This window comes from Vigna unguiculata, chromosome 5 (genome assembly GCF_004118075.2).
Source record: "Vigna unguiculata cultivar IT97K-499-35 chromosome 5, ASM411807v1, whole genome shotgun sequence".
Lineage (NCBI taxonomy): Eukaryota > Viridiplantae > Streptophyta > Magnoliopsida > Fabales > Fabaceae > Vigna > Vigna unguiculata.
This window is the reverse complement of record NC_040283.1, coordinates 35,891,400-35,902,314: the sequence shown is the minus strand read 5'-3', so window position 1 is coordinate 35,902,314 and position 10,915 is coordinate 35,891,400. Positions and strand designations below refer to the sequence as shown.

Here is a 10,915-nt window from a genome sequence, read left to right as displayed (position 1 = left end):
TAGAGAAAAAAATTCATCATGATCTCCTCACTCAACCCGAACAGGTATCAAATTTTTCTATCATCCTCATCTCCACCGGGTAACATGTATATACTCATACCCGTACTATACCTGCTTCTTACTGATTAATTAAATTCTATAAAATAATAAAAAAATTACTATAAAGGAAACATAATATTACTAAGGGTTTTTTCTTCAATATCAAACATTTAGAAATAAATTATAAATATAATTGTATACATTTCAAATTAGAATATCAAATAAAATTTTATGGGAACCAAAACATTATTAAATTTACAAATGTTATTGAAACCTAGTTGATAAAATTTAAAAATATTTTTAAAATATAAAAGGAAAACAAATATTCAAATTAAAAAATATTTTAAATGAAATTTCTTTTTTTATACACTAATAAAAAGTTATAATATACCAGTTGATCAAATCACACAAAGAACAAAGATTAAACTAATAATAATAGAATTTGAATACTGATCTTTCATCTTTTGAACTTTAATATATGTTGGATGATGATAAAAAATATTCATAGCAATTACATTAAATTATTATAATATAGTAAATAAAATTTATTTATATAATTATAATGATAAAACTACATGTATAATAATGAGTTAGAAAAAAAATATTAAAAATATCAAAATAGTATTCTACATGATTAAAATAAATAACAAATAAAAATATTAAAAATATTAAAAATATTAAAAAAATAATTAAATGTATGTCTGAAAAATAATTTTGGGAGACCATTGAATAAAATCACACAATGAAAAACAAATGTATAATTAAGAGTATGATAAGATGAAAAATACCTTAAAAATCTAAGAAAACTTTTCAAATATCAACCTAATCGATGATTCAGAGAGAACAAAAATTATTTTAGCGAAATAAAAAAGTTTTTCAAATGAAACAAAAATTAATAATAATAGAATAAATAAGATAAAAATTTTATATTACTTGGTAAATGGAAGGTTTATGCTATTGAACACTTAAATTGAGAGCATTAAAAATTCTTATATGAAAAGAAAATATACAATAAATAAAAATATTAAAAAATAGTAGAAATATTCATATGTGAGCGTAAAAAATATTTAATTGACATATATCATTTCAAAATAATTGCATAATGATTGTGATAAGATAAAAATATCTTGGAGATGCTAATGAATTTCTTGACAAGCAAAACAATTAGAAAAAATAAAAAATAGAATTTTTTGTATTAGATTGGATTTCTCTTTCAAATTTGTTTAAAAATTTGCAAGAAAATACATTTTTTCTAAGGATTTTAATTGGCAAGTAATTTGTTGTGGATAATTATTTTTTACAAAATTATAAAATTCGTAAGTATTTCCTACAAAAGTTTTTACGAAAAGTGTTTTATACAAAATATTCTAAAAAAAGCATCGGTAGCAATTTCTTGTAATTTTTTTTTCATAAAAAATTGGTAAGTATTTCCTACGAAAAAACCTTTAAAAGAGGGGCGGGGATACTACGAGCATTGTCGAACCTTCTGAATGATAGTGGCGCCCCCCAATTTCTTTTCTCAATTTTTAAATTGTATATATTAAAAATTTTTAAATATTTTTAAAAATTTTAAATTATATACAACAATATTAAAAATTGATAAAAATTAAATTAAGTATATTTTTATTTATTGTATAAAGCATAACATTCAATGTTAATAAATAAAACATAAAATTAAATATAATAAAGAATAAAAATATATATTAATATATTTTTTATTTATTTTTTGTTGGTTTTTGGGTTTTCACTTATTGTACTCATTTTTCACTTTACTTTTCTTTTGTTTTTGAAGAAAAAAAAAGTAGACACAAACTCACTATTTTTGTTCTCATTTCTCATGTGTTTTCTTCTATTCTTGAAAAAAAGTATCTTTCTTTGTCTCACTTGATAATTAAATATTAGTTTAATAGTTAGCATTAATTTTTATTTATTTCACTAGTTTTTGTATATTTATTTTTTATGAATATAGATGAAAAAATAATATATTTCATGTGTTTTTTCATAACTAATTTTTAATTATAGGTTAATTGCCAAAGTTTTCTTTTATTAGTTATTTCTCTAAATTTTTATTAGATTGTGATAAATTACTTTTGATTTTTACTATTTTTTTAAAAAAAGATAAATTGATGGAGAATAAAATAATAAATTATTTTTTTTAAAACTAATAGAAAAGAAGTTACAAATAAGGATGAAAACAAGCAGATTCAACTTCTTTACATAATAAAGATCCAATCACAAAAGTTAGAGGTGAAGAATTTGTTATTAATTATTTGGATCATGATAAAAGAAATGTTCTCACATATGGAACATTCAATGAATGAAAAATATCAAATTAGAAAAACTTATTTAAAATGGAGCTCATATCAAATACAACTTAAGAATTATAAATTTTAAATGCATTATTCTGGTCGCCCTAAAATCATAGGTCAAGATCCGCCACTGATTGTGGGGATGGGTATGAGAACGGGGACGAGGCAGATATGTACATCCGCATCCTTATACTTAATTGAAAAATTCGGGTATTTCCCATACCTAATTAATGCAAGAATTTCCTGTTAAAATGGGAACGAGTTCAAACAATATCCATGATGACATATTTATTTGCCATCCCTAGTCCCTACGCTCAAGATGTATATACCTTGGCTTGTAGGGGTGTGTTGGAAGTCCCATATGGACTAGAAGTAAGACTAATTTAAAGTACATAAGTGAGTGAAAATCTCACCTTACAAGCTAATTTGGTGAGATTGAGTTAGACTTAAAGTCCACTTTTTGATGTAAAATACAAGATGGAGCTAATGACTCTTTAGCTTAAATGGTGGAGCCTATGGTGGAACCTGCATAGCCTAATGGATCTTCTTTGGTTAACAATCTTGATGGTGGTGTGCCAATGAAATCTAATTCACTTGTTGGTATGCCTCCTTTGGAGGATATCACTCCCATTTTAATAGGTTGCATGGTTTACAATAATTAGATTCAATTCATAGTAATTTAGCGATAATTCCTAATCCTTTGACATCTAAGGAGAGTCTTTTTGTGGAGGAACTGAAAATAGTTTCTAAATTGGGTAGTATGCTTGAGAGGGAAGATTCTAATATTGAAGAGGATGATGAACTTTTTCAAACTACAAAAAAACATGGTTAGGACAAAGAAGGTCAAACTAAATCTTCCAAAGCAAAAACTTCTAAACATTAATGGTGTGTTTGGATGAGGCAATTCAAGAGGGTAATTCATTTATTTGGAGAATTTAAAATTCTTTGTAATGAAACGTTTTGTTTGGATAGAGAAATTAAAAAGAATTTAAAATGCATGCATTTTTTTGAAGTATATCAATTAGCTAAATTACAAGGAATTCAAATACATAAAAAAAGGTGGAATTTGAAATTCTTCTCATTCAACATCACACTTTGGACTCAACCCCAAACGGACCCGGCAAACCCGACAACCATGACAGGCTGGCCTGGTCAGACACTCCAAACGGATCAGACCGATCTAACAACACAAACGGGTCAAGCAGGCTTGACGACCTAGAAGGGTCGAGCGAACCAGACGGACCAGGGTGACCTAATGACACATACGGATCGGGCATGCTTGATAACTCAAACAAGTCAGCGGGTCCAATGACCTAAGAAGGACGGGCGAGCCCGACAACCCACACGGGTTTGGCGGGCCAGATGACCTACAGGTGTTGGGCGGGCCTGACAACCCAAACGTGTCGGGCAGGCCCAACGACCCCACCGACCCGTTGACCCAACAAGCCTGACCGACTCGATGACCTAGTCGAACCTGATCGACACGACAACCTAGACGGGCTCGATCGGTCTGATGACCCGAGCGATACCAACCGACATAATGACCTTGCCAAGTCGGGCCGACCCAATGACACAAACTTGCTGGGTGTGCCCAATGACACAAATAAGCCCAATAACCTAGATGGGTCGAGCGATCTAGTGGGTCCAAGCTGGGCCAACAACCTAGACGAGTTGGGTCGGGTTGGGTCGACAAACTTGACGGGCATGATCAGCCCGTATGGGCCGTTAGGCTAATCAGGCTTGTCTGGATCGTCGAGCCGACCCAACCTAGCCCGTCTGGGTTTCCTGGGCCGCTGAGTCGTCGGGTCGGCCTGACTCATCTAGGTCGTCGAACCCATTTCCAAATTTATCATGAACTCAAAACATAATTAAGCCTAAAATAAATATTTTTAAAATGAAATTTTATCTCACAAGAAATTCAATTATTTTATCCAAACAAGAAATTGAAATGTATGGTATTTTAATTTCTTTATCCAAACAAGTTATTTAGAAAATGAAGAAAATTTAATTGTAAGTAATTCAATTATAATATATTTCAATTTCTCAGCATGATTGAAATGCTTCATCCAAACACAAGGTAAAAGGCTTTGAGATGATTGACTAATGATAAATTGTGGAGGAATTTGTTTTTTTTTTCTTGGCATATGAAGTTCCAAATAATTTTTTTACTATTGATGTAATTTATCATAAATTTGATGTAGTTCTCCATATATTTTTATTAATAAAATTTTGAATGGTAACTATGCCTAACGTAAACTTATATAAATAATATCATTATTTACTCATCAATAAATAAATAATTAAAATATCACATTCATTATTCATGTATATATATTAAAAATATTTCATTATTAATTGTTAATTTATTTATAAAGAATATGCATTCTTTTTGCCCAGATTAATTAGTATAATTAATTAATCTTTCTTATGTTTCTTCTCGATGTGAATTTAGATTTTTTACGTGGTCATCAAATTAAAGTCAGACATCATCACTTTGTATAAAAGTGACGCATTTTAACGTCACTTTTAACTGTCTTTAGTTTAACTTCCATTAATCTCTTTTCTATAAAATAATGTATTGCATAAGTTTGTTTCATCAACTTAATTTCGTATTCATGAAGCTTTCAATATTTCACAAAAGGGTCTTTAGATTGACTAATTAAATCTCTATCAAATGTTAAATAGTGACAAAACAAATTAGTCACTAAACATACAATTTAACTTTTAAATCTCTAAACAAAAATGGGTAGTTAATAAAATGACAACCACTAACAAAGATAGTGACCAATTTAATGGTTAGTCACCAATTTCGTAATTTGGCAACTAAAAGATTAAATGATTGGAAAGTAAAAATTAGTCTTATAAGAGGTTCTAGAAATCATTTAATAACTAAATTTGTAACAAAGAAAGTTATGATAATTCAATTAGGAATATCTAATTTGAGTGAGAAACCTCTTTCAACAACCCAAAATGTAAAAGTCCATAAACTTTTCAAAAGAAAACATCACCTACATATACCTCACATTATCACTAACAAAACAACACTCAAATTAATTGTTTCTACTTCTTCCAAAACTCTCTAAATCCTCACTTTCCCTTTATATCATGTGTGGAAAAAGCTTTTCATTATACTCTATTAAAATAAATTGTATTAGATATTACCAACACTATAGAATTAGTATTTTTTTTAAAATATATGCTTTATTTAATAAGAAACAAAAGTATTATACTTATGCTATTTTTTTTTCACTTTTAAGGGCATATAGTTCATACAGCTACTACAAATCTCCAAATGTTTTTTAATCGTGAAGTAATATAAACTGATACTAGAGGCAATTACACAGTCACAAAATGTTCATCCACCATTTATAGAATAATTAGAAATAATCTATTACAATTTTTTTTAATGAGAATAACATTATATAAAAAATATAACGACAACCTTTGCCTATTAAATCAATGTTACAGATATTTGAGCAATGTAGGTGTTTGTATGATAAAGCATGCGGGTTTCTAAAAGTGGTTTATTTGGATGTTGGGGCCTTAATTACACTTTAATTGCAGTTGAAGACATGAATTAGCGAATTGATTAGTTTTAATCGCTGTTGTTTGGGAAAGGATTTGATTTCACAGTGAGCATGTCACTTTTCTTCCTTCTTCTTCTGGTGCTGCTGCTGAATGTAACTTAATTTGGAGCATGGTATTAAATTGGAACCGTTTTTTTGGGCACCCCAAGGTCAAAAATTGAAGCAGCAATTACCCCATAACATTCTGGGGTAGGTTAAAAATTCATCACACTTAGCAATAAAAAAGAATAGGAGTGAATGATGAGTATAAATTTGAAGAGTTAGGAAATGAATGAAGGTGTTGCTAGGATGAAATAGCAGCATTAATGAGGGTGCAGAAGAAATGAAAATTCATTGTTCTAATTTGGCAATTTATTAAATGAAAAAAAGAAGAAAAAAAAGAAGAGGAAAAGTTATGTACTTTGGTAGAGTAATTAAGAAGGAGGACAAGTGGCAAGTGAAAATAGAGAAGTGACAGAGAATGAGAAGCTGAGATCTGAGACTGTGAGTGATTCTCACTTCCTCCCAAGAGAGAGTGGGTGACATTTGCCGCATCAAAACACACCAAATTAAATTAAATTAATGTGCCATATTTGCTGAAATAAATGTCAAATACAACTTTGATTAAATTTAATGACAGTGATTATGATTATGATTATTATTATTATTGTAAAAATAAAAACAGTGGCAATTAAATTGGTAGCATAACTGAGATGAAAAAGTAGTAAATAAAAGGAAGACAAAACCTGTCTCGTGAAGCAGCAGGTGAAGGAGGAGGAAAAGAAAATAAAAGTTCACTCTTTTTCTTCTCCATTCTTCTTCTTCTTCCTTCACTACTAGAGCTAGAAAAAAAAAAGAGTAAAAAAAGCTTTATTTGATTTGATTTGATTTGATTTACCCTAACTCTCTCTCTCTGAATTCCACCACCAACAACACTCAACACTCAGAAACAACTCACTCACATTCATTCTTTGCTTGCTCCTTTTATATCACGAGATCCCCATCCCTTTCTTTCTTTCTTCTCCTCTCTCTCTCTCTCTCTCTCTCTCTCTTTCTCTTTCTCTCATGTCTTCTCTTTCAGAACTTCCCAATTATCGCTCTTCCACGGCGACGACGACCACCCATTGCTAACACTAAACCCCAGAGAGAGAGGAGAGGCTTCTTCTTTCTTCTTCTTCTTCTTCTTTTTCATCCCAAGCTTCAATTTTGAGCCCACCCTTTTGCTCCGAAACGATGTCGCATTCCTCCGGCGTGGACACCTTCGCGGATCGATTCCGCCACGCGCTCAGCTGCAACAACGACGCCGGCAACATTAACAAGCCTGACTTCCGAGAACTCGATCTGGGCTCCCCGGTGTCGCCATTGCGCACCACGCGCGCACCCGCGGCGAGTACAAGCTCAAGCTCATCTGGGTCCTTCTCGGGTCGAACGGGGCCCAACCAGGTTCCCCGAAAGCCCGAATCTTCGCTCACCAATAGTAACACTAACAACAGCTGTAGTAGCAACCACAACAACAACAACTCCGGCGAGCTTTCTGGTTCGAGTGAGAACAGCCCCACCGCCCGTGGCTTCAAACCGGGTCATACGAGATCCGACTCTGGATCCGCGCCGGGGCCGCTGATATACTCCGGCCAGACTGCTACTTCGCCGGCGATGAATGTTCTCCCCACCGGGAACATCTGCCCCTCGGGGAAGATCCTGAAGACCGGGATGGGGATGGTGGCGAATCGGAGTAGTAGAAGCGATGTTTTGGGGTCCGGCATGGGGAACTACGGCCACGGGAGCATAATGCGCGGCGGCGGGAAGGCTGAGCCGGTGAGCTCACGCGGCGGTGGCGGCAATGAGGCGGTGAAGAGAGGTGGGCACGTGCAGGGCGTGGATCCGGAGGAGTTGAAGAGATTGGGGAATGAGTGTTATAAAAGAGGGAACTTTGCCGATGCGTTGAGTCTTTATGATCGCGCGATTGCGATGTCGCCGGCTAGTGTCGCTTATCGGAGCAACCGCGCGGCGGCGCTGACCGGGCTGGGACGTTTGGGTGAGGCCGTGAGGGAATGCGAGGAGGCTGTGAGGTTGGATCCTAATTATGGAAGGGCTCATCAGCGTTTGGCTTCTCTTTTCCTCAGGTGCGGATCGCTGATCGTGTTCTTTCATTTGCTGTTTGATTTTTGTTGAAGGTGGTACCCGTCAGGATTTGATGGCATTGGTTGATTTGAATTCTTCTCCCATAAGCTGAAATCAACTTATGAATCTCAGCTTTTGGAGAAGTTGGCGCATTCGTTGATTTTAACTTGTGGAAGATGCTGAATTCAATTCGTTTACATTTTTATTCTGTTTTCGTGTTATGGGGGAGTTTGTTGAACAAGTTTTTGGTTGCGTTGTTAGGTTAGAGTGTGGAATTGTGTTGATGTGAATGTAAAGTGGTAATGTGACAGGTTAGGACAGGTGGAGAATGCTAGGAAGCACCTTTGCTACCCTGGGATGCAGGCAGATCCATCGGAGATGCAGAAGTTGCAAGTGGTGGAGAAGCATATAAGCAAATGCGGGGATGTGAGGAGGATAGGGGATTGGAAGAGTGTTCTGAGGGAGGTGGATGCTGCTGTTGCTGCTGGAGCGGATTCTTCTCCTCAGGTATGGATAATGCTGTTATTGTTTTCATGGTTTTAGATTGTGATTGTGGTTTCAGTTTTGTCGCGATCCTTGCTGACAAATGTGGCTGATGCAGCCGCGATTGCAGTGGTGAGAATGCGGCTGAAATTACCGTTATTTATAAAACCTTGGTTGTTTGTTTGTTATGGTTGTTTTGTTAAATGTGAATTGTATGTATACGTTTTGGAGGAGTGGATGAATGGCTGAACTGGTTGGAAATTGAATTTACAGCTCTTTCTGTGTAGAGCTGAAGCGTTTTTGAAGCTCCACCAGATTGATGATGCAGAAACAGTTTTGTCCCATATACCAAAATCAGAGTTGCACACTAGTTCCACTTCTCAGGCAAGATTTTTCGGGATGCTTTCTGAGGCGTATTTCTATTTTGTGAGAGCACAGATTGAGATGGCATTGGGAAGGTGAGTTTCAGACACTAATAGAATAGTAGTAGCCATGATGGTGAGAGTGAAAAGTGAAAACGGATGATGGGTGTGTTGCAGGTTCGAGAACGCCGTTACAGCTGCTGAAAAAGCGAGTGGGATTGATCCACGGAGTGTTGAAGTTGCTGTTTTGCTGAACAATGTGAGGATGGTGGCAAGGGCTCGAATGCGTGGCAATGATCTCTTTAAATCTGAAAGATACACCGAAGCTTGCTCGGCCTATGGGGAAGGTCTGAGATTGGACCCTTCCAATTCTGTGCTATATTGCAACAGAGCAGCTTGTTGGTTTAAGCTTGGGCAGTGGGAAAGATCAATTGAAGACTCCAACCAAGCTTTGCATATCCAACCAAATTACACCAAGGCCCTTCTTCGAAGGGCTGCATCAAACAGCAAGGTGAATTGATTTCTTATTCTTCATGAATCATCATCATGATGGTAATATATGTTTTTTTTAATGTTTTGTTGTTCTTAAATGCAGCTAGAACGGTGGGAGGAAGCCGTGAAAGATTATGAGGTGTTGCGGAGAGAACTTCCAAATGATAACGAAGTTGCTGAATCTCTTTTCCATGCACAAGTTGCCCTGAAGAAATCACGCGGGGAAGAAGTATATAATTTAAAATTTGGTGGCGAAGTGGAAGAAGTATCAGGTCTGGAGCAGTTTAGAGCTGCAATATCTTTACCAGGTAATTCTTAAACTCTTGTGCAACTCATGACTTTGCTCATTACTCTTGAAGTCTCTGATAATATCTGTAAATTTGGATTTGGCAGGTGTATGTGTTGTCCATTTTGAAGTTGCATCTAACTCGCAATGCAAACAGATATCACCGTTTGTGGATACACTATGCGGTCGATATCCATCTATTAACTTCCTCAAGGTACTCTCACATTAGGGTCACATCTTTCACTCTGCAACTACTGTTTTATTGAAGTGTGTTTTGATGTGTTTGAATGAAGGTGGACATTGAAGAAAACCCAGGAGTTGCAACTGCGGAGAACGTTAGAATTGTACCAACCTTGAAGATATACAAAAATGGGAGCCGAGTGAAGGAAATGGTTTGTCCGAGTCGTGAGATGTTGGAACACTCAGTGAGGCATTACAGCTTTTAGAAGTGATGGGTTGTGATGCTTCTGCAGTTGTTGCAGTTGTTGTTGTTGTCGTCTCCTTCCTTTTGATCCCACCCCACCATAATACCTGTGACATAGTGAAAACCAGATAATAATCTCTTTAGCAGCATTGGATCCGATCCCAGAGATAGTGTAGTCCCTTTTGGAGTTTTTATTTATTCATTCATTCCTCATTGCTCTTTGCTTCAATGTTCCTTCCTCCCAATGCCCTTTCTCCATTTTCCTTTTCTTCTCTACTCCTTGTCACTTCTTCACTAGGTGCTCACCTCTTCTTGTACCCCCCCACTTTCTTCAAAGCCAAAAGGAAAAAAAAAAAGAAAAAAAAGAGATGTTTTTAATGTATGTACAATTGATTTAATTATGAGTTTAAATTACGTGTTAGAGAAATATATATATAGAGAGAGATATAGAATGAAGGGAGGGGTAGATGTATATATGTGATGATATATATATACAAGACAGTGGAAGAAAGGTTTGAGGAAGAGTTAGCAAAAGGAGGATGAAGATGTCATTATTATTGTTTCTTTGAATGTTAGCCATTTAATGAATAAAAAGCTGGCATTTTTTGTTTGTGTGTTGTGTTGTGTTGTGTTGTGGTGTGTGTGTGTGTGTGAGAGTGATGAATGGCATTTAAGATGATATATAACATTGATAAGTGGATGTTGGTAATTTGATTGGGCGGTGGAGGCGTGAAAGGTAAATAAAAAAATTGGAGAAGAATAAAGAAAAAAAGGGAATGCGGGGTTGGTGGTTAGGGTCACATGTGGGCATTTAAGAAGTTGGGTTTGTTTGT

The 10,915-nt window shown here is 35.0% G+C and overlaps 1 protein-coding gene across 1 annotated transcript; it reads left to right on the top strand.

The window, feature by feature from the left end:
• The first annotated feature begins 6,768 nt into the window (after positions 1-6,768).
• Positions 6,769-10,692, top strand: LOC114185021 (TPR repeat-containing thioredoxin TTL1). The gene is made up of 7 exons (XM_028072503.1): positions 6,769-8,037; positions 8,347-8,542; positions 8,792-8,976; positions 9,058-9,391; positions 9,476-9,680; positions 9,766-9,872; positions 9,952-10,692. The coding sequence occupies exons 1-7, from the start codon at positions 7,148-7,150 to the stop codon at positions 10,102-10,104; spliced, it is 2,070 nt and encodes a 689-aa protein (XP_027928304.1). The 5' UTR covers positions 6,769-7,147; the 3' UTR covers positions 10,105-10,692.
• Positions 10,693-10,915: the final 223 nt, after the last annotated feature.

Bases quoted from the DNA above. Each gene is read 5' to 3' on its own strand.
- LOC114185021 (XM_028072503.1), top strand. From the start codon at position 7,148: ATGTCGCATTCCTCCGGCGTGGACACCTTCGCGGATCGATTCCGCCAC. The intron at 8,543-8,791 runs GTATGGATAATG...TTGAATTTACAG, and splicing joins GAGCGGATTCTTCTCCTCAG to CTCTTTCTGTGTAGAGCTGA. The intron at 9,681-9,765 runs GTAATTCTTAAA...TGGATTTGGCAG, and splicing joins AGCTGCAATATCTTTACCAG to GTGTATGTGTTGTCCATTTT.